The 20,735-nt window shown below is 38.4% G+C and overlaps 1 protein-coding gene across 2 annotated transcripts in view; it reads left to right on the forward strand.

Annotated features, from left to right (window-relative positions):
* The window catches only part of NUP205 (nucleoporin 205), an 86,117-nt gene that overhangs the window by 42,080 nt on the left and 23,302 nt on the right, over positions 1–20,735 (forward strand). For both annotated transcript variants that reach the window (XR_007460096.1, XM_049641898.1), the window contains exons 22-31: positions 210–334; positions 5,178–5,292; positions 7,474–7,623; positions 8,191–8,262; positions 8,854–9,011; positions 9,514–9,594; positions 10,381–10,572; positions 11,095–11,362; positions 11,453–11,551; positions 19,616–19,764. Coding sequence is in view for 1 of the 2 variants with exons in the window: in XM_049641898.1 (XP_049497855.1) it covers positions 210–334; positions 5,178–5,292; positions 7,474–7,623; positions 8,191–8,262; positions 8,854–9,011; positions 9,514–9,594; positions 10,381–10,572; positions 11,095–11,362; positions 11,453–11,551; positions 19,616–19,764 (1,409 nt within the window). In the remaining variant the exon portion in view is untranslated. The remainder of the gene's footprint in view (positions 1–209; positions 335–5,177; positions 5,293–7,473; positions 7,624–8,190; positions 8,263–8,853; positions 9,012–9,513; positions 9,595–10,380; positions 10,573–11,094; positions 11,363–11,452; positions 11,552–19,615; positions 19,765–20,735) is intronic.

A 20,735-nucleotide genomic window follows, 5' to 3' on the forward strand; every position in this document is an offset into this window, starting at 1 on the left:
AGAGGTCATGTGGTAGGTCAATCTTTAGGACTTAGACAAAGTCTGGACAAATTAAGCCTTGGAAAATTAGCATTTATTAATTTTCGGTGTCAGTATTTGAAAGGGTGTTTACAGTAGAACATATGTTTATGGAATTTAACTTTTCTAAAGGTATTTTAATGTTTTAATGCAGAAATTTAAAAGTTGAATTTCTTTTTGGTTTCACGTAGGAGTCTTAGGTTGCCCTCGAACATGCCTTCATGCCATTTTAAACATCTTGGAGAAAGGAACTGAAGGGAGAACAGGTCCAGTGGCAGTGAGAGAATCTCCTCAACTCGCTGAGCTATGTTACCAGGTATACAGAAGGCTGCACTTCATAGCACTTAGTAGAAGAAATTTAACTAGATGCTTGAATATATCACAGATGCAGAAGTATAACAATAAGACTTGAGTTGAAATGAGTTTATCTGGTAGTTTGCCTTGTCTTTCATATATAGATTAAATCCATAAAACAGAGACCCCCAGATCCTATAGATCTACAGATCCTATGTGTTGCTCATTTGAAAAATGAGAGAAAACTCGAGGTGGATTTTGACCTGCTAGCGTAGAAAGTTTCCAGTGGTTCTGTTGCATGTTGTTTCTTTTTGAAGACAGCAGTGGATTTGGGTCAGAAGACCTCTGATTCTCATCTCTGTGATTTAGCTAGTTAGTTAGCTAAATCACCTTGGGCATGTCACAAAACTTCTGTTGAGTTTTTTAGTTTGTGCAGTGGGTTGTTATGAGGCTTAACTGAGAATGTAAGATGTGGGTGAAAGTACCTTTTTTTTTTTTTTTTTTTTAAGTTTATTTTGAGAGAGAGAGAGAGAGAGTGGGAGGGGCAGAGACCTAGAGAGAGAGAGAAAATCCCAAGCACACTCCTCACTACCAGCACAGAGCCCAAAATGGGGCGCAGACTTACGAACCGTGAGATCATGACCTGAGCCGAAACCAAGAGTTAGGCACTTAAGTATTACCTGTTAGCTTAACTGACTATTAACTGCCACCCAGGCGCCCCCGAAAGCGCTTTTTAAGAACCATGTGAATCCTGCAGCTCTGGAGCTAGATGTAGGGTGGTGGAAAGTCCAGTGGTTTAAACTAGGATGAGAACCTCTGCTTTGCTTGTGTTCACTTACGATTATTTCTTGTTTCATTCATTTGGTGTTTTAAGAACTAGGCTTTATAGGATGCGACTCATTTCTCAATTTCAGTAGCGCCTTGGTTTACATTGCCATAAGAGAGGCATCGTTGACTTCTAGCGAGCTGGACGTTTTTCTTTATTCTCCTGTTTCTCTTTTTGTAATTCCCTTCTATTTTCTTCTATCTCCTGGCTGTCCAGACAGCCCTTCACTGTAAGTACTAGAATCAAAATGAATTCTTCCCTAATGGGGGAATCAACTTGATGTACATTTTAACAACATCACAGAATTCGACATATTTAGATAGAAGTAGTTGATAAGCTTAGTCATCTGGGCTAAAGGAGTTAGGCAGGTGAAGTAAGTGAATGAAGCCAGATGTAAGACAAAAAGGTTGGGAGAGGGAGGAGGAGGAGGAGGATCTGGCGGACCGGGAAGCACGTGCACTGCTAGTTTTCACCATGTCAGCATGTGGGTCCCGGTTTGCCAGATTCTCTGGTTTTTAATACACTGTACTGGCCAAAGGAAGCATGTCTGTACCAGCAGTCTGCCAGCTTATTACATATGCTCTGTGACTTTGCTACTCCAAGCGTGGTCCAGCCTCAGCAGCAGCACTCCTGGGAGCTTGTTAGAGCAGAATCTCAGGCCCCACTCCAGGCCGCTGAGTCAGAATCTGCATTTTAATGAGGCACTGCTCCATTTTTCATGAAAGATGCTTCCTTCACCTATAGGTTTATACTTCACTCTGCTTCAGAAAAAAAATTCAAACTTTGAAGAGCCTGTGAGTTTAGATAACTCTGATTGTAGCAAAGGGAACTAGTTTGGACCTTACTGATACCTTCCTCTCCCGGCAGTATGCGACTTTCTGGGTGCAGAAGTTGAGATCGAGCCTAGACCTGTGCTCTCTCCTCTCAGGATGGACATTTTTCCTGCCTGATCTTGGGAACTAGGGAGGTTTTTAGGCACATGCTTGTAAAATGGCTAGTAGTGCTTTGGGAACTCCTTTTCTGTGTCCTTCCCCTAATATATTACTTGTCCCACATCTTTGAGCCTCTATTCTTGTATCTTCTTAACTGATCATCTGATACGATTGACTGATTTTGTTTTGTTTGAAGATGTTCATTATCAGCTTATCAAATTTTTATTTGTTAATAGAGTATCAAAAATAATGTCAAAGCTATTTGAAAGACAACATGCATCTGCAGTAGAACTATTTAAGTTGTTACTTTGTGTTCTTATCTTTTTTCCTTGTGTATACCTGTTTGTATAGTTACATTCAACTGACAGTTTTGTGTCCTTTCCCCTCTCTGTATGAACTTTCTGTACATCATATCCAAGTTTTTACTTTGCTCTAACAAACACCTTTAGTTACTTTTGTTGTTTTTTGTTTATTTTAAGAATTTAATTCCAGAGGTGCCTTGGTGGCTCAGTCAGTTAAGTGTCCAACTCTTGGTTTTGGCTCAGGTCGTGATCTCAGTTCGTGAGTTCGAGCCCCATGCCGGGCTATGTGCTGACAGTGCAGAGCCTGCTTGGGATTCTCTCTCTCCCGCTCTCTCTCTGCCCCTTTCCCACTCGTTCTTTCTCTCTCTCTTTCTTTCAAAATACATAAATAAACATTTAAAAAAAGAATATAATTTCAGACATGGTTTTGCAGTTGATTGTCATTACTGGTTTTTATAAATTGACAGTGAACACTGAATTGGCGAATATTGAACCATTGCTCCCAGAGAAAACATAGGTTAGAACCCTGTAAGCCTCTGTCCCGACATTTTCATCGACTGATAATTAAATAGCCAGGTGCCCCATGACTTCAGATTTTAATTTGCAAGTAATCTTGACAATTATAGTATGCATTAAGTAGTGCCAATAACAGATGAATTTAAAATTCCTTTTACATGGAAAGCATCTAATAAATATTTATAAAATAAATCTTTCACAAATGAAAGTTTTCACTACCACTTTGCCAAATACTAGGATTTGCTTTTTTAATGTTTTATTTATTTATTTATTTATTTTATTTATTTTTTTTTTTAATTTTTTTTTTTCAACGTTTTTTTTTTTTTATTTATTTTTGGGACAGAGAGAGACAGAGCATGAACGGGGGAGGGGCAGAGAGAGAGGGAGACACAGAATCGGAAACAGGCTCCAGGCTCCGAGCCATCAGCCCAGAGCCTGACGCGGGGCTCGAACTCACGGACCGCGAGATCGTGACCTGGCTGAAGTCGGACGCTTAACCGACTGCGCCACCCAGGCGCCCCATGTTTTATTTATTTTTGAGAGAGACGGCATGAGTGGGAGGGGGCAGAGAAAGAGGGGGGCAGGGACAGAGGATCTGAAGCAGGCTCTTCACTGACGGCAGAGAGCCTGATGTGGGGCTCGAACTCATGAACCGTGAGATCGTGACCTGAGCTGAAGTGCTGAAGTTGATGCTTAACCAACTAAGCCTCCCAGGCACTCCAGGATTTGCTTTTTATAGCTAAAAATTTTGCTGTTTACATTAAGAGGCCTGCCTTATTGACTGAGTATGTATGTATGTATGTATGTATGTATTTATTTATTTATTTATTTAAAGTACGATCCATACCCAGTGTGGGGCTTAAACTCATGTGACTCCGAAATTAAGAGTTGCAGTCCCTACTGACTGAGCCAGTGAGGCCTTAATTTTTATTTTTATTTTTATTTTATTTTATTTTTTTTAACATTTATTTATTTTTGAGACAGAGAGAGACAGAGCATGAACGGGGGAGGGGCAGAAAGAGAGGGAGACACAGAATCGGAAGCAGGCTCCAGGCTCTGAGCCATCAGCCCAGAGCCTGACGCGGGTCTCGAACTCACGGACCGCGAGATCGTGACCTGAGCCGAAATCGGACGCTCAACCGACTGAGCCACCCAGGCGCCCCCTTAATTTTTATTTTTAATGTTTATTTATTTTTGAGAGAGAAAGAGAGGGAGGGAGTGCAAGCAGGGGAGGGGCAGAGAAAGAGAGGGACAGAGGATCGAAAGCAGGTTCTGTGCTGACAGCAGAGAGCCCGAAGAGGGGCTTGAACCTATAAACTGAGATAATCACCTGAGCCAAAGTCAAACACTTAATGGACTGAGCCATGCTGGTGCCCCTTAATTTTTTTATCACTAAAAAGGATGGACAATTTTTGATGGTGGGCTGTATATTTTTTCCTTTCTCTCAAATGTTTTTTGCCGTTTTATCTATTTAGGTATATGATACTCATATACCTAATGGAGAGTTTTATGTATGTTATAGGTATTTCTTATATTTATACAAAAGCAAGCCTTTATCCCCAATTCTATTATTTTCTGTTAAATTTTTATTTAATTTAGAGTTTATATTTGTTATTTAGTTGAATCTGGATTTCTTTGTAATTTTTTTGATTACTTCAATCCTGGTAAGTTTATTACCTTCCTAAGATTCAACTAAATTAAGTATGGTTTTTAGAAGTTATTTCCTGGGTGCCTGGTTGGCTCATTAAGTTAAGTGGCCGATGTTGGCTCATGTCATTATCTCACGGCTCGTGGTTCGAGCCCTGCTTTGGACTCTTTGCTACGCGTCGGATCAAAAAGAATGGAGCCTGGAGCCTGCTTCAGATTCTGTGTCTTCCTCTCTCTCTGCCCCTCTGCTCGTGCTCTGTCTCTCTCTGCCTCTCAAAAAGTGAATTAAAACGCTAAAAAAATTTTTTAGAAGTTACTTCCAAGTGATTTGTTATTAGTAATAGTTAAAATACTTAACTATTTTACTATACTTTTTTAATTAACTATATGTATTAATAAACGTACTGAGGTTGACTTAAACATGAGTTGTATAATAATGTCATCAGCACTATTCCAATCTATATTCTTGAGTTGGGGTGCTAATGATTGCTTATAAGTGAGCATCTGTGTTTATCCATTTTTCTTAAGTTATTGATGGGTCTTAGCTTCTGTTTAGTAAATCTAAGTTCACCTTTTAACTTAAAATTTATAACGCAAAAGAAATGATTTGTGGATTTTTTTTACTTCATTTTAACTCTTTAGGTGATATATCAGTTGTGTGCGTGCTCTGATACATCTGGTCCTACTATGAGGTACTTGAGAACCAGCCAGGATTTCTTATTTTCACAGTTGCAACATTTACCTTTTTCTAACAAAGGTAGGACATTATTTTCCCATATTGTTATAACTAATTTGTGAAGTCTATGTGATTTTATTTATATAACATTCAGGGTAGCAGTTACAGTATTTGTGGAATTCCGTTTCATTTTGTTACTTTGCTTTCTTCGTTATTTTGGGTTGCTTTTGTAATTTGTCACTAAGAAGCCTCATGTTCTAGCTGCTGGCATAAAGTTATTTAAAAATAGCTTGTCAGGGATGGGATTTGATCCTTATACTACCAAATAAAATATTTAAATTGTGTTGAAGAGATAAGAAAATATTTATCTGAGAAGATTCTGGAAATTTAGATTTTTTGAGTGACGGTGTAATTAAAATGTCTTGTTTTACTTTTGTTTCTTGTGTATGTATTGAAACCACTTGAGATCTTGAAATGAGAAATAGAAAGCTAAATATAGTGGAAATAACTGAGTTTATTGACCTAACCAACGCAATCCCAGGCTGCCTCTCTTTTATAGGATTCTACTTTATATAATTTTCTTTCTGATCAATTTGTAACAATTTTCTGAATTCGATTTATATCTAGACAGTTACAGTCCATGGAGTTTTTTTTAAGGTTTTTTTTTTTTTTTTGTATTTATGTTCTGGGAAGTGTAAGCTCACGGATTTCATAATAAATTTTTATTACTAGTAATTATCTGCTTCTAATCCACTTTTTAGAGTGATGAAATGAGAGAACTTTGGGAATTATCTAATGACAAACATTTTTCGCTTCATTTTCTTTTTTTTTTCTTTTTTTATTAAATTTTTTTTTTCAATGTTTTTTATTTATTTTTGGGACAGAGAGAGACAGAGCATGAACGGGGGAGGGGCAGAGAGAGAGGGAGACACAGAATCGGAAACAGGCTCCAGGCTCCGAGCCATCAGCCCAGAGCCTGACGCGGGGCTCGAACTCACGGACCGTGAGATCGTGACGTGGCTGAAGTCGGACGCTTAACTGACTGCGCCACCCAGGCGCCCCTCGCTTCATTTTCATAATAAGCATGTCTTATTTTTAATTCTAAGATCTGTTTATATTATAAGCTTTTTAAGCAACCCTCCTTTATACCTAATTAGAAAGAAAAGTTAATGCTTTGTCTCTTACTGTATCTGTCTTTTAAAAATCAACATAGTTTTAAAAAAAAACGAGTTTTGCCTGTTACTGTGGTGGTAGGGGTGGTGGTTGTAGTACTATTTGGTGTGTTTTATGTTTATACTGTTAGAATTTAGGACTTTAAATCAGGCATATTAAAAATAGTGGAGTCAGAAACTTGTATAAGTGATTCCCAGTCCTGATTTTAGGTTTCATTTTTGGTTTTGTTTCTGGAAACGTTTCAGTGTGCGCAGAGTGGGGAGGGGCTCAGTCCTTCGAGACAGCCACTTCGCTCACGGCTGCCAGGATGTGCTAAGTTCTTCTCCTCTTCTTGGTGCTGATGCGTGTCCTTGCCCTTTTCTTGATGAACTTGAGAGCCCCCCTGACCTTGGAGACTTTGAGCAGCCTCACACTACACTGCTTTTGTGGGGTGAAGCCACACACGTCTCAGTTCATGGCCCGTGTGAGCTTGGAGTGCTTGGTGAGGTGCCCTTGGTGGCTGTGCCTCAGCTTTCTCATGCTCTTGGTCACCTTGTAGCCCTTTCTGAGGCCCACAGCCGTAGGGTAGCGCAGGGCTGCGGCTGCTATGCTGTGAAGACCAACCCTAATTATATGTGAAATCACATGTCCTGGATTATCTTAAGAGAGATCATAAAATTATGCATTGGGTATTTGTTTTATGAAATAAAAGTCAAACTGCATATTAGGGCGTTTTTTTTTTTTACAAGTTATATATTTGAGAATTAGTGTTTGTTTTTAAGTATGAAGTCTGTGTTAATGTCAAAGTAGGACAGACTTAGAATTTTATAGATAAGTGTGAAATTATCCTGGTAATGGAAAATTGATTCTCTTTTGTTCTTCATTTGCTTTGGCTCATCTTTATAGACATGGACGTGCTTATTTTTTTTCTCTTAGCATCTGTTTTTGCTTTTTAATTTTCTTCCAGGGTGATAAATTATTATGCCAAGTTTCATAAATTATGGAGTATGTTACTTACGTGAGCAAATATCTGACGAGTTAAGGAATTTAGATCAGTTACGATCCTGTTATTATACTCTAGGAAACTAAACTCATGTATTTAACTTGCAGAGTATGAAATGTCTATGCTGAACCAGATGTCATGGCTAATGAAGACTGCCTCAATAGAACTACGGGTAACTTCTCTGAATCGTCAGCGGTCACATACCCAGAGGCTCCTACATCTCTTACTGGACGACATGCCTGTGAGACCATACTCAGGTGAGTGTGTACATGTTGCCATTTGTTTTCTTGTGCTTCTGACCGGTCCTTGTGAAGGCATGCGCCGCAGTCTTGCGCTTAGCGTGTGATTGTAGGCTAAACAAGTTCTTTCCGTCTTTAGAATTTTTTTCCTTAAAACGCAAAATTTTTAAATTCATCCCATAATTGCTGTTTGATTATTGTTTGAAGCATCCGCGTTCTGCTATATTCAAATATTCAGTGGAGTTTGCCACACTGAGCCAGGATGACCTAAGGTATTTTAATGTGTGTTATACATGCAAATTAAACATAAGCTTTTCTAATCATCGCATTGGTGGGAATGGGTCCTGCCTCTTTGGGAGTTCTGATTATCCTCTTTACAATTGTGAAGTGGATCTCCTGGGGACAGAAAGAATTAGATGAATGTTGGTAAGTTCTCATCATCTTTGCATTTCAATTATCCATTTGCAGAGGGCTCTCTGACCTAGCAATAGTGATCTAGAAAAAAAAAATACCTTGTTATTTCCAAATAAATTTTATGAGTATGTTGTTGTTTTTCCTGATCTGTTATTATTGATGCTCTAACAGATGGTGAAGGAGGAATAGAAGATGAAAATAGGTCTGTCTCTGGGTTCCTTCACTTTGACACTACTACAAAAGGTAAAACCCTTTGAATCTATAATAAATTTATAGGTATATATTAAATTGCTTAAATTTGAAGAGATAATTATGACACCTGTATCTGCAAATTCTGAACTGGTATAGAAGAGCTATAGAAAGGATTAGTTGTCATTCAAAAATAACTTTTTTATAACTAGGATGAATGAATGGGAAAAAATGTTTTTGCAAATGGATGTATTAGAAATAAAATCACATTTAGATTTCAACACAGTTTTCCATTTCTGGGCTTAACATCCTTTCTTTCTCCCCCCCCCCCCAACGTTGATTTATTTGTTTTGAGAGAGAAAGTGCGAGCGTAAGCTGGGAGGACAGATAGGGAGGGAGAGAGAGCGAATCCCAAGCAGGCTCCATGCTCAGCACAGAGCCTGACTCGGGGCTCGATCTCACTACCATGAGATCATGACCTGAGCCAAAATGAAGAGTTGGACACTTAACCGACTGAGCCCCCCAGGTACCCCCTCAACTCCCTTTATTGAACCTAGCACTATCTTTGAGAGTGAGCTGAGTACAACGGTTTGCTCTTCTCCTCACCGTCCCCAATAAAATCGAACCACTTTCTATTTTTTCTAGTACGTCGAAAGATTCTAAGCATTCTTGACTCGATTGACTTCAGTCAGGAGATCCCTGAGCCTTTGCAGTTGGATTTCTTTGATCGGGCCCAGATCGAGCAAGTTATTGCTAACTGTGAACACAAGAATTTACGGGGACAGACAGTCTGCAACGTCAAGGTAAGGATTGTTTTAAAGTGTGTGCAGTATCAAGTGTTTAGACTTTGAGTCCTCAGACAAAAAGAGAACCATGCAGTTGTTTTCTGATAAGGGTATTGGTTTATTAGACTGTGGTTTTCACTTTTCTAACAGCAGGGAAATGAAACAGAATAGGCGACACTAGCTTTACCTCTTTAAAAGGTTCCCCATCACCTTCCTGATAGTAGTCATGCCACCTAGCTATGGAATGGTTTTACTCTCTACCAGGTAACTGCTAATGGTCTCACTAATAGGAAGAAGATATCCAAGGGCATTTGCGCTAACTTACCTGCCACAGAGGCTCCTTGGTCCCACTCAGTAATGTGAGGGACACCTAATGTTTTTGACTGGAGACCGAACAGAGTCACTTATAGATTATATATAGAGGTATCCAAAACTGTTTCCACTAAGGCAGTTTATAGTAATTGCTAGAGGTTATTATTCTGAAATGGTCTGATTTTTCACTCTTTTCTCAATTCTGTAGCTTCTTCATAGAGTCCTTGTAGCTGAAGTAAATGCCCTCCAGGGTATGGCAGCCATAGGACAGAGACCTCTCCTGATGGAGGTAAGCCCTATTGAGAACTTGTTAGTTTGAATCTTCTACCTATTTAACTGCCAGTTAGAAGACAAAACTGTAAATTGACTTGTAGTTCATCAGTTAGTAAACTACTTGAAATTAAACCTTAATGGAATCTTCCATTTTTGACTTTAAAACTTGTAAACTAAACTGAAGTTAATATCTGGATGCCAGAGTAAGTAACGTTTTTTTTTTCTGCTAAGCTAGTTTAGGATTTGCAACCTGTCCATATTGTGTATTAGACTTCCCTTGTTCTCTGTCGGTGAGGGAAGAGAGAGTGGTTTTTCATCACAGGTGGGGAGCAGTGGGTTAGAGGTCAGGTGAGAAGAACCACACACATGGAAACACAGGTGGCTAGGCCAAAGCAAGAAGCAAAGAAATAAAAGATATGTCAGGGAGACATGCCCTTGAACTTGAGTTTTAGGCAATTCCAGTGCTCTAGAGTAAGTGTAAGTAGATACTACAAAGAAAATGGGGTTAAAAAACCCCTACCACCTCTGCTGACTGGCATGCATGTGGAAGGTTTCCTAAATATACTACAGATGTGTTCAGGTTAACTGACAGAATAAATAACTCTTGAAAAATAGGACTCTGTTGGGGTGCCTGGCTGGCTCAGTTGATGGAGTGTGCGACTCTGGGTTTCAGGGACGTGAGTTGGAGCCCCACATTGGGTGTAGAGATTACTAAAAAAGATAAAGTTAAAATCGGACCCTTTTGGTAAAAGATATTATCTGCCCATTTGTTAACCTTGTGATTCAATTTCTGTGGCTTTAGGAAATCAGCACTATACTTCAGTATGTGGTAGGAAGAAACAAGCTGCTGCAGTGTCTTCATGCAAAACGGCACGTGCTGGAGTCATGGAGGCAGCTGGTGGAGATTATACTGACAGCTTGTCCCCAGGACCTCATTCAGGCAGAGGATCGGCAACTGATTATCCGTGATATCTTACAAGATGTGCATGATAAGGTAACGTACTTCCTAAATTGCTTCCTGAACTTCCTTACTTCCTAATTACTTCCCGTATTGCTGAACAGATCTTTATATACTACTTAAAAACACAGTTTCCCACCATCCTTTTTTTCCCCTTTTATGTTAGGAATAAATAGAGTTGTGTATTGCCAGTGTTAAGGCGATCCTTGAGAAAGTCTTCTGTACAGTAATGGCTCTCAACCAAAGTATGTATCACAATTATGTAGGGAGCTTTTTAAAAATACACGGTTGGATCCCACCCCAGACATACTGAATGGGACACTCTGGTGGGTGACCACTTGTGTGAATTTACATTAAAGACCTCTCTAAGGAATCCTGATAGGAATCCCTTCTGGTTAAGAACACACGTTACCAGTATCATATTTAAATTTTTCTATATATTAGCTTTTATTTTCTTTGATCAATGACATTCCATTCTTATATTCTTAATGGTAGGTGAAAGCTCAGGGTATATAAAACCTGTTAATGACTGTAGCTGATTTGTCTTTCTGCTTTAAGATACTAGATGATGAAGCAGCGCAGGAGTTAATGCCAGTGGTAGCAGGTGCCGTGTTCACCTTGACTGCTCACCTGAGCCAAGCCGTTCGCACTGAACAGAAGCAACCATTAGTCTTGGGACCCGGAGAGACCCATTACGCTTTTATGCTCGATAGCTCGTTCGCGTCACCTTCTCCAGCAGAGAACCCGGTGGTGGGTTTTGCTTCTATTGGAGACTCTTCGCTTCACATCATATTGAAGAAACTGTTAGACTTCATTTTGAAGACAGGTTTTTTCATCTAAATTTCTTACAAATCGCACCTTTTGTGTTTGTTTTAACTTTCATTTGAAACAGGGTTTGCACTCTGTATCTCCTTAGGTGGCGGATTCCAGCGAGTGAGGACACACCTGTACGGCTCTTTGTTGTATTACTTACAGATCGCCCAGAGACCAGATGAACCAGACACATTAGAAGCAGGTAGAACCAGATAGATTTCTAACCTTTTCTGTTTCAGAGATTTTTAGAGATTCTGTTGTAGAGATTAAGTTAAAAAAAAAAATCCGTTTTCCGTCTTTTGGCTAAGTAAAGCTGTAATAAAATGAGTCTTTATGGAATCATGAAAGCACTTATGTGAAGTCGAGGAAGAATGTGTAGTTTTTAAAATTAAGACGATAGTACATGAGTACTGTAAAAAAAAAAAACCCTCAAATACCACTTTAGCTTGTATGCGTTTTTAATTCCCTCTCTTTCTCTGGTCCCACTGAACGGTCTGCTGTACATAGCGTGTACAGGTCTTTCTCCCCTTTGCAGAGTATCACGGTGCATATCTAGTTGAATCTTTTCAGATGTCTCCGTTGTTCTGTAATACGGAAGTAATGTTTATTTAACCATTTGCATTATTCATAGACACTTCCATTGTTTCTAATTTTTACTGTCACAAATATGCTGCATCAAATGTTCTGTTATATGCCTTTGTATTTTTCAAGAAGAATACTTCATGGTAAGATTTCCATGTGAAAGACTATGCGCATTTTTATTTTAATAGATTCTACCAAAGGCGCCTGGGCAGCTCAGTCAGTTGAGCATCTGACTCTCGATTTCAGCTCATGTCATGATCTCACAGTTGTGAGATCTAGCCTCACACTCACCGTGGAGCCCGCTTAAGATTCTTTTGCTCCCTCTCCCTATATCCCTCCCCCACTTGTGTGAGTGCTCTATGAAAAAAAAAAGAAAAAAGCTCCTACCAAATGGCTTTCTGCCAGTTTAAACCCTCATCAATAGTGTACCTATATCTTTTTGTACTAATGTGAAGTTTTTCTTGAATAAATTCCAAGAGGTAGAATTTCTTGGTCAAAGGTAATGCCTATTTAAAATATTGATAAATCCCACTTTCTAAAATAAAATTAGCATTTAAAAATTTTTTTTTAACATTTATTGATTTTTGAGAGAGTACAGGTGGGGGAGGGGCAGAGAGAGACAGAGCCACAGAATCCAAAGCAGGCTGCAAGCTCCGAGCTGTCAGCACAGAGCCCGTCGCGAGGCTCAAACTCACAAACCATGAGATCATGACCTGAGCCGAAGTTGGACACTCAACTGACTGAGCCACCCAGGCACCCTTAATTAGCATTGTTAATTAAGAGTAATAATCTGGCCTTTTTGGTCTCCAGATATGAAAAATGTTTTTAGCCATTCAGCAAATGAATGTGTAATACTCTACACCAGAAATGTCCTGCTATTTAAGAACTTGTCATAAGCACCTTTTGATAATGGACTGCCGATACCCGTCTGAGAACCTTTATGAGTATTTGCTATTTTGTACACAGATTCTTTTAAAAAAATTTTTTTTTTTTTAACATTTATTTATTTTTGAGACAGAGAGAGACAGAGCATGAACAGGGGAGGGGCAGAGAGAGAGGGAGACACAGAATCTGAAACAGGCTCCAGGCTCCGAGCTGTCAGCACAGAGCCTGACGCGGGGCTTGAACTCACGGACCGCGAGATCATGACCTGAGCCGAAGTCGGACACTTAACCGACCAAGCCACCCAGGCGCCCCTGTACACAGATTCTTAAAAACCACTCTGTGTGTAAGACCCAGATTATCTCATATTATTCTTTACTGGCTAATATTTTTACATGTCTTTCTAAGGAGATAATAATAGCCAAATGATGTATTTGTAGAAATGGCCTACCCACTTAAACAAAGCACAAAAATTTTTAGGATCATTCAAAAGAATAGTTCAGAGAAGCTTTTTAAACAGAGAGAAGCTTTTCTTAAGAGATGATAATGGGGATTCCACTCTCTACTCCTCCCCCTCCAACACACCTCTCCATTTTCCTCTTGTCTGAAAATTTTTTAACGTTAGATTTAGTGGAATTGGCAAAGTCACTACTTAACCACTAGGTAGAGCTCTACAACATACTTTTTATAAGGCGTCACTATCAAGATGTAATAAAGTGGTGTGACCACAAAAGAAAATTCTCCTTTGTTTTTAATTTTCAAATGATGTATTTTTAATTTCATCCTTTAATTAGTTTAGTTTAGTTTAGTTTTGTTTTGTTTTTTTACCACTTAATTGCTGTTTATTTTGACTTATTTTGCTTACTTATTTTGGGGGGGGGGGGGGAAGGCTCAAGTGAGCAAGGGCAGAGAGAGACAGAGAGAAAGGGAGGAGAGAGAGATAGAAGCGGGGCTCACACAGGGCTCATGTTTTGCCCGAATCAGGGCCTTGAACTCACCTGATGTGCCATTTGAACTCACGAACCGTGAGATCATGACCTGAGCCAAAGTCAGATGCTGAACGACTGAGCCATCCAGGTGCCCTATTTGGACTTATTTTAAATAGCAAAGCACTGTATTTCCTAGACACTAGTGTTTTTAAGTTTCAAGTTAGAAATACTAAATTTAATAAATATTTATTGATACCTACTTTTGTATGTGTATGTGCATGTTTTGACATGGTACCTACTTTCTATTTTATTTTAAAACAGGACCTGAACTTTTAATGTCTACATACTTATTTTTCCATACCTCTTTTACTTTATTTTTAACATAACTATGTATACTGGATACTGGGCAGCTATTTTTCCTGTTTTGTGTAAAAAGAATCCTACTCACAGAGACGAAATGACTTGCTTGTCTGTGGCAGATCTGATATTAGAAATCAGTTTCCTTGATTTTTTTTTCTCAAGTTTATTATTTTGAGAGAGAGAGAGAGCATAGCATGCACATGGGGGAGAGTCAGAGAGGGAGAGAGAGAGAATCCCAAGCAGGCTCCTCACTGTCAGGGTGGAGGCTGATGTGGGGCTCAGACTCACAGTTCGTGAGATCATGACCTGAGCTGAAGTGGGATTCTGAGCCAGCTGAGCCACCCAGGTGGCTCAGTTTTCCCTATTTTTAATAGAATGTTCCTTTTCCTGGCCATAGCATCTCACGTCTTCATCCTTTTTGTTATTGTTGTCTTTTTGTAATTTGTAATTATTTCTTTTTAATTTGATAGGTAATACCTACCAGCAGTGTATTTGTAGCTCATAGTACAAAGGGCTAATTTCTAATACGTAAAGAACACCTACGAATCAAACCCAGTAGAAAAAATGGTCAAAGGATATGAGCACACAGTTTAGGGGAAAGAAAATTCAGTTAGCTCTTAAGCATATATTAGCTTTGTGAAAATCACTGTAGGTGGACTCCATCACCTTGAGTTGGCAATGCAGATCTGGGGAGAAACAAAAGCATATATTCTTTGAGTAAAATTCTTTGGAAGATTCATATATGTCAAGAACAGTGTAGTTAAAATCTGACATTTTTTTTTTGCAGATTTTTTTGTCCCTGGGGGTTAGTTGACAAGAGTTGACATCATGACTATCTCTCTTTGTATTCTTTTTTTTTTTTTTTAACTTTTTAAGTGTTGATTTTTATCAGTTTTTGAGAAAGACACAGTGCACATGGGGGAGGGTCAGAGAGAGAGGGAGACACAGGATCTGAAGCAGGCTCCAGGCTCTGAGCTGTCAGCATAGAGCCCGACACCGGGCCAAAATCCACAAACCGTGAGATCATGACCTGAGCAGAAGTTGGACGCTTAACTGACTGAGCCACCTAGGCACCCCTCTTTTTATTCTTTTCATCTTTTATTTTTTCTCATTTCTACCAGTGACCATGGGAGAAAATACAGACAATTTGACCAAAGCGTAAATGTTTAATATGAAGCCCTGTTGCTGTATTCTTAATTTCTTTATTCGTTTGTTTCTTCAGCTTTAGTATTATAAAAATACTTCACATTTAAATACAGATAATTACAAAGATACACATTTTCAGCACATTTTTATGAGATTATTATTTTCAATAAAAGTTTATTTATAAAGCCAACTTAGAAAGTTAATGCTAACACATCAGAGCCATGATATAGTGCATCTTCCTTAGTTTTATTTTCGTAAGTTTAGCCCTGTTTGAATGTTCTGTATAATCTCAGTAAAATGGATTAAATTGTTGCAATTTTAAGTACTTTCATTATGAGCTTTTTTTCATAGGTTCTCTTTCCTTTAAATTGGCTCTTTTTTCCCCTTAAATTTGGTAAGTTAATGATACTCAGTTTTGTATTTTCTTTATAAGAATTAGAAATTGTCATAAACATAAGGAATTTTCTTCTCTGCTCATAGTTCTTTTGGGCTCTTGTGACCTTTGAGCAAGAATATTCCTGTTCTTTGTGAACCATAATATCTATTCATCTTTTTTTAAAAAGAAGATTAGAAAAGACAATCTATTGCCATTATTAAATTTTTGAGAACCAGAGCATCTGGGTGGCTCAGTCAGTTAAGCATCCAACTCTTGGTCTCAGTTCAGGTCATGATCTCACAGATCATGAGTTCGAGCCTCGAGTTGGGCTTTGCACTGACAGCATGGAGCCTGCTTGGGATTCTGCCTCTCTCTCTCTCTCTCTCTCTCTCTCAAAAGTTTATTTATTTTGAGAGAGAGAGAGAGAAAGGGGAGAGAGAGAGAATCTCAAGCAGACTGTGATATTAGTGCGAAGCCAAACATGGGGTTTAAATCCATGAACCATGAGATCATGACCTAAGTTTAAATCAGGAATTGGTCACTTAACCAACTGAGCCATCCAGGCACCCCATAAATAAACTTAAAAAAAATTTTTTTTTGATAATCTTATTGTGACATTAAAAATTGTTATGGTCTAGGCATTAGTATGATCTGGCATTATAGTATAAATACACCTGTAAGTCATAAAGTAGTGGGACTAAAAGGATTATATAGAGCATATTGCCTGCTCTTGACTCTGTTCTTTGAGTCTGATTCCAACAAGTGACTTAAAAATACTAGCTATAGCTATGGGTGTGTGTAGTAAAATGCAGGCTCTTTGCTTGATGTGAATTTAGATGTACATTTCTCATCACTTTTATTCTTTACAACCTGAGTCAAGTCCTAGAACCTGAGAACCTGATTAAAAATTAATAATTGGTCATTTAAAAAATATTTTTAGCTTTTGTTTTTTTATTTCAAAATAAATACTGAATGAGGAAATTTAGAACATACTAATAAACAAAGCTAAGAAGTCCCACATTCTACCCTGCTAAGATAACTATTGCAACATTTTGTTATAGCCAGCCATATTGACTTAAAATCTCCCTTGTCTTTTCACTCAGTATTTTATGAGCTTTTTTCTTTGTTAAATAATATTTTTAATAGCTCTATACATTTTGTCACTTATGGGTATACCATCACTTAGCTTGTCTGTCTTTGGACATTTAGATTATTTCTGGTTTTTCACAATATGAATAAAAATCTGATCTCATTTGGTGGTTGATTATTTTCACTTATTCCAAAAGCAGGAAATATTAATTAGGTTCTTGTTTTCATAAGGATTATATTCTAGTATAAATGACAGTATATGTATTTATAAAACAGGAAGCATTAAGTTGGGTGATACAGGCTAGATGCCAGCAAACTTTTTCTGTAAAGGCCAGTTAGTGAATATTTTAGATTTTGCAAGTCATATGCTCTCTGTTGCAGCTACTCACCCCTACCTTTATAGTGTGAAGGCAGCCAGAGACTGCAGTTGAGTGACCATGGCTCTGTCACATCACAGCTTTATAAAAACAGGTTAGATTTTGCTCTCAGCCCTTAGTTTTTGAACCCCAAGTATAAATTATAAGAGGTATGAGAAGAGGAAAAATCAAGACTTTCACTGGGCTTTGCAGGTGAAGTTGTATTTACATAGGACTAAATGGAGGGCTCTTCAAGCAAGGCCCAAACTTAGGAGGGAGTAAAGACTAAAGAGGATGTCTTTGCTATAAGCAAGGGTTGTGGAAAATAACGGTTGATGGGAAATAAAATGGAGTGAAAGGGTAGGACCATATTAATGACCTTGCAAATGAAATTGCAGTGGTAAAGCTAGTTGGATTAAGCAGTTGATAGCCACGTTAAGTTACTGAGAAAAGTGCTATGAAGTTGGTATTTAGAAAAATTTGTATGGCAGTGATTTATAAGGTATGTTGGAAGAAGGAACAGTTTGGTGTAAAAGAAACTAATTTGGTGGTTTCTAATGAACTAATTTACCCTCCAAAAACGAAAATTTAAAAGAAAGTTCTAATTAAGTTGCAGCCTTAGAATTTTCTTATTTCTAGGTGGTACTGTTAATAAAATGTGGCACTTGGAGATCTGTTCACAGTTGGAAAACGCAGATCAAGTTGTTTCTTTACGACTAAGCCTGGTCTTCTGCAACCCTTGGTTTCAGTTTTCTCTGTAAAGTCGTAGGGGCTCCTGGCGGAGTGTCTCAGGGTTTGTGTGGAGGAGTCCGGAGAGTGATGTTCCAGCAGCCCTCTGCCCTCATTTCAGCCAGTTTGAAATCTGGAATCTGTGGCTAAAACTACAAATTACAAAGTAGTGGCTTTCAGACTTTTATTCACAACCTTTATTCAGACAATTTTGTAGCGGTCCTGTGTGTAAACCAGAAAAAGTGCTATAGCTCCTCAGGCTGGCTTTTTGAAAACCCATCCTGAGGGCATCTGGTGGCATCCCTGGAGCACGTTTCTGAGCTTTCTCTAACCTGTCCGTCAGTAATTAATATTGCGCTACTGTGCTAGCCACTGTGCTAAATACCAGGACAATAGTGGTGGGCAAGACAGAATCCAGATGTAACAACCTGATGTACTGGTAAATAAGTACTATGCAGAAAATGAGATAGTGCTGTGCTGTGTATGTGTAGGGCGTGTTGGATGTAGCTGAGAAGTGATGTTAGAGGCTGGAATGATGAAGACGAGGCAGCCATGCTGAGATCTGAGGAAAAACCCGAAAGATCAAAGTGTAGAGATCCTGAGACCAAAGTGGTGAATGTGAGGGACAGAAAGGCTCATGTGGTGGCAGCCAGCGGAAGAGGGAAAGAGTGGAAGATGAGGTTGAGCAGGAGATGGGGACAGATGACGTGAGGGAGTGATGTGATTGAGAAACATAAAAATCCCATACCCTCCTTTGACAGTTATTGAAATTAAAAATAAGTACGACTGAAACAAAATTAAAAGTAGTGGTAAAAATATTTGAGGGGGAAAAATATTATTAAAACTCTGCAAGTTTGCCTTCTGCGAACATTATAATGGGATGTAAGGCACAATGTGGGTTACTTTTATTTTTCATGATTAAACCTTCTTCGTTTATACTCTCCGTTCTGATCAGTTCATCTTGAGAACTTTTCCCTGATTTAAAAATAGTTGCCGTGTAGTAGTTGTAAAAAGTCATAAGATTGGTTTGAAATACAGGTTATGGCTTTATGTAATACATTTTTGAAACTCTTCTGGAAGGTTTACATGAATCTTAGTAAAATATATGATCATATCTTTAATTATCTTTGTATATTTAAATTATTTTCATAAGGGGTATGCTTTTTTAATAAGTATTTTTAATAAGTATTTCAATTACAAAATATAAATAAAATCTGATTTTTTTGGAAGCAGATTTTTGTCGACTTTGTACCTAACTGTTTTTAGTCAAAATTCTCATAGATCCCAATAAAGGATGAAAATAGCTTGATTAGCAGAATAAATACAGGATATTGGTTCTCTTATTGTCTTATAATTCATTTTGATTTTGGGCGTATGGGTGCCTCAGTCAGTCTGACTCTTGATTTTGGCTCAGATCATGATCTCACAGTTCATGGGAATGAGCCCCACCTCAGGCTCTGCACTGAGCATGGGGCTTGCTTGGGATTCTCTCTCTCCCTCCTTCTGCCCCTCCGCTGCTCATGTGCACGCACATGTGTGCATTTACTCTCACAAAAATAACATTAAAAAAAGTAGTTCATTTGATTTATTTAAGAATAGGGAGTTTATCCTTTTCATAACACAGTTGTCACCTTAGTGTACAATGTGTGCATTGTGTTTTTGAAGTTTAGCTGCCTAGACCCATTGGTTGGTGGGTCCTTGGGTACTACATGAAATAATGGAGGGATTTTTTTTTCTTGTCTAGTCTATATGAAGCTCAGTCATCACACTGTTCTTTATTGGGGTGTTTTAAATATTTTCTGTTGTAACCCTTTTAGCCAAGAAAACCATGTGGGAAAGGCTGACAGCCCCTGAAGATGTATTTAGTAAATTACAACGAGAAAACATAGCCATCATTGAGAGCTACGGTGCTGCCCTCATGGAAGTGGTCTGTCGAGATGCTTGTGATGGCCATGAGATTGGAAGGGTACAGTAACTCCTGTTTAGTATAACAATTGAATAAATATTTTGACTTACTAAGGTATAAACTGAATTAACTTTGCAAATGCATGTTATATATTGAGAATTACTGTCTGCAATATATTTTAGTGAATTGTTTTTAATGTTTATTTTTTGAGAGAGAGAGAGAGAAAGAAAGAGAGGGGAGGGGCAGACAGAGAGGGAGTCACAGAATCCAACGCAGGCTCAAGGCTCTGAGCTGTCAGCACAGAGCCGACACGGGGCTCGAACTCACAAACCACCAGATCATGACCTGAGCTGAGATCAGATGCTTTAACCAACTGAGCCACCCAGGCGCCCCTACTGAATTTTCTTATTTGTTATAATTTGGAATTTCCATTTTATTTATTCATCTGTTTTCTTTATTTCTGTTCAGAATCTCAGTTCAGAATTTTCCCTCAGCATAATCTTTCTGCTGATTGTGAGGTTAGCCTTACACTGGTAGAAATGCTGCTTAATAAAGATCTTTGGTTAAGAGAATACTGGGTACACAGGTTTTATACTGAATATGTCTTTCTTCGCTTTGTGGAGGGGAATTTGCATTTATAATTCTTTAAAATACTGTACCACACTGGTGATAATACAATGAGAAGATAACTTCCTGCTAATGAAGAGTTTCATAGTATTTGAATCATATACAGCTGATCCTTAAACAACACGGGTTTAAACTGCGTGGGTCCACTTACTGTGCAGATTTGTTTTGACAGATACAGTACAGAACTGTAAATGTATTTTCTCTTTTTTGAACATTTTTTTTTCTCTAGCTTACTTAATTGGAAGAATACAGTATGTAATACATATAAGATAAAAAATATGTGTTAATCAACTATTTATGTATCCACCAGGCTTCTGGTCAGCAGTAGGCTCTTAGTAATTATAAGGTTGTGGGGAGTCAAAAAGTTATACATGGATTTTCAACTGTGCTCCTAACCCCCGTGT

The sequence above is a fragment of the Panthera uncia genome, chromosome A2 (assembly GCF_023721935.1).
Source record: "Panthera uncia isolate 11264 chromosome A2, Puncia_PCG_1.0, whole genome shotgun sequence".
NCBI lineage: Eukaryota > Metazoa > Chordata > Mammalia > Carnivora > Felidae > Panthera > Panthera uncia.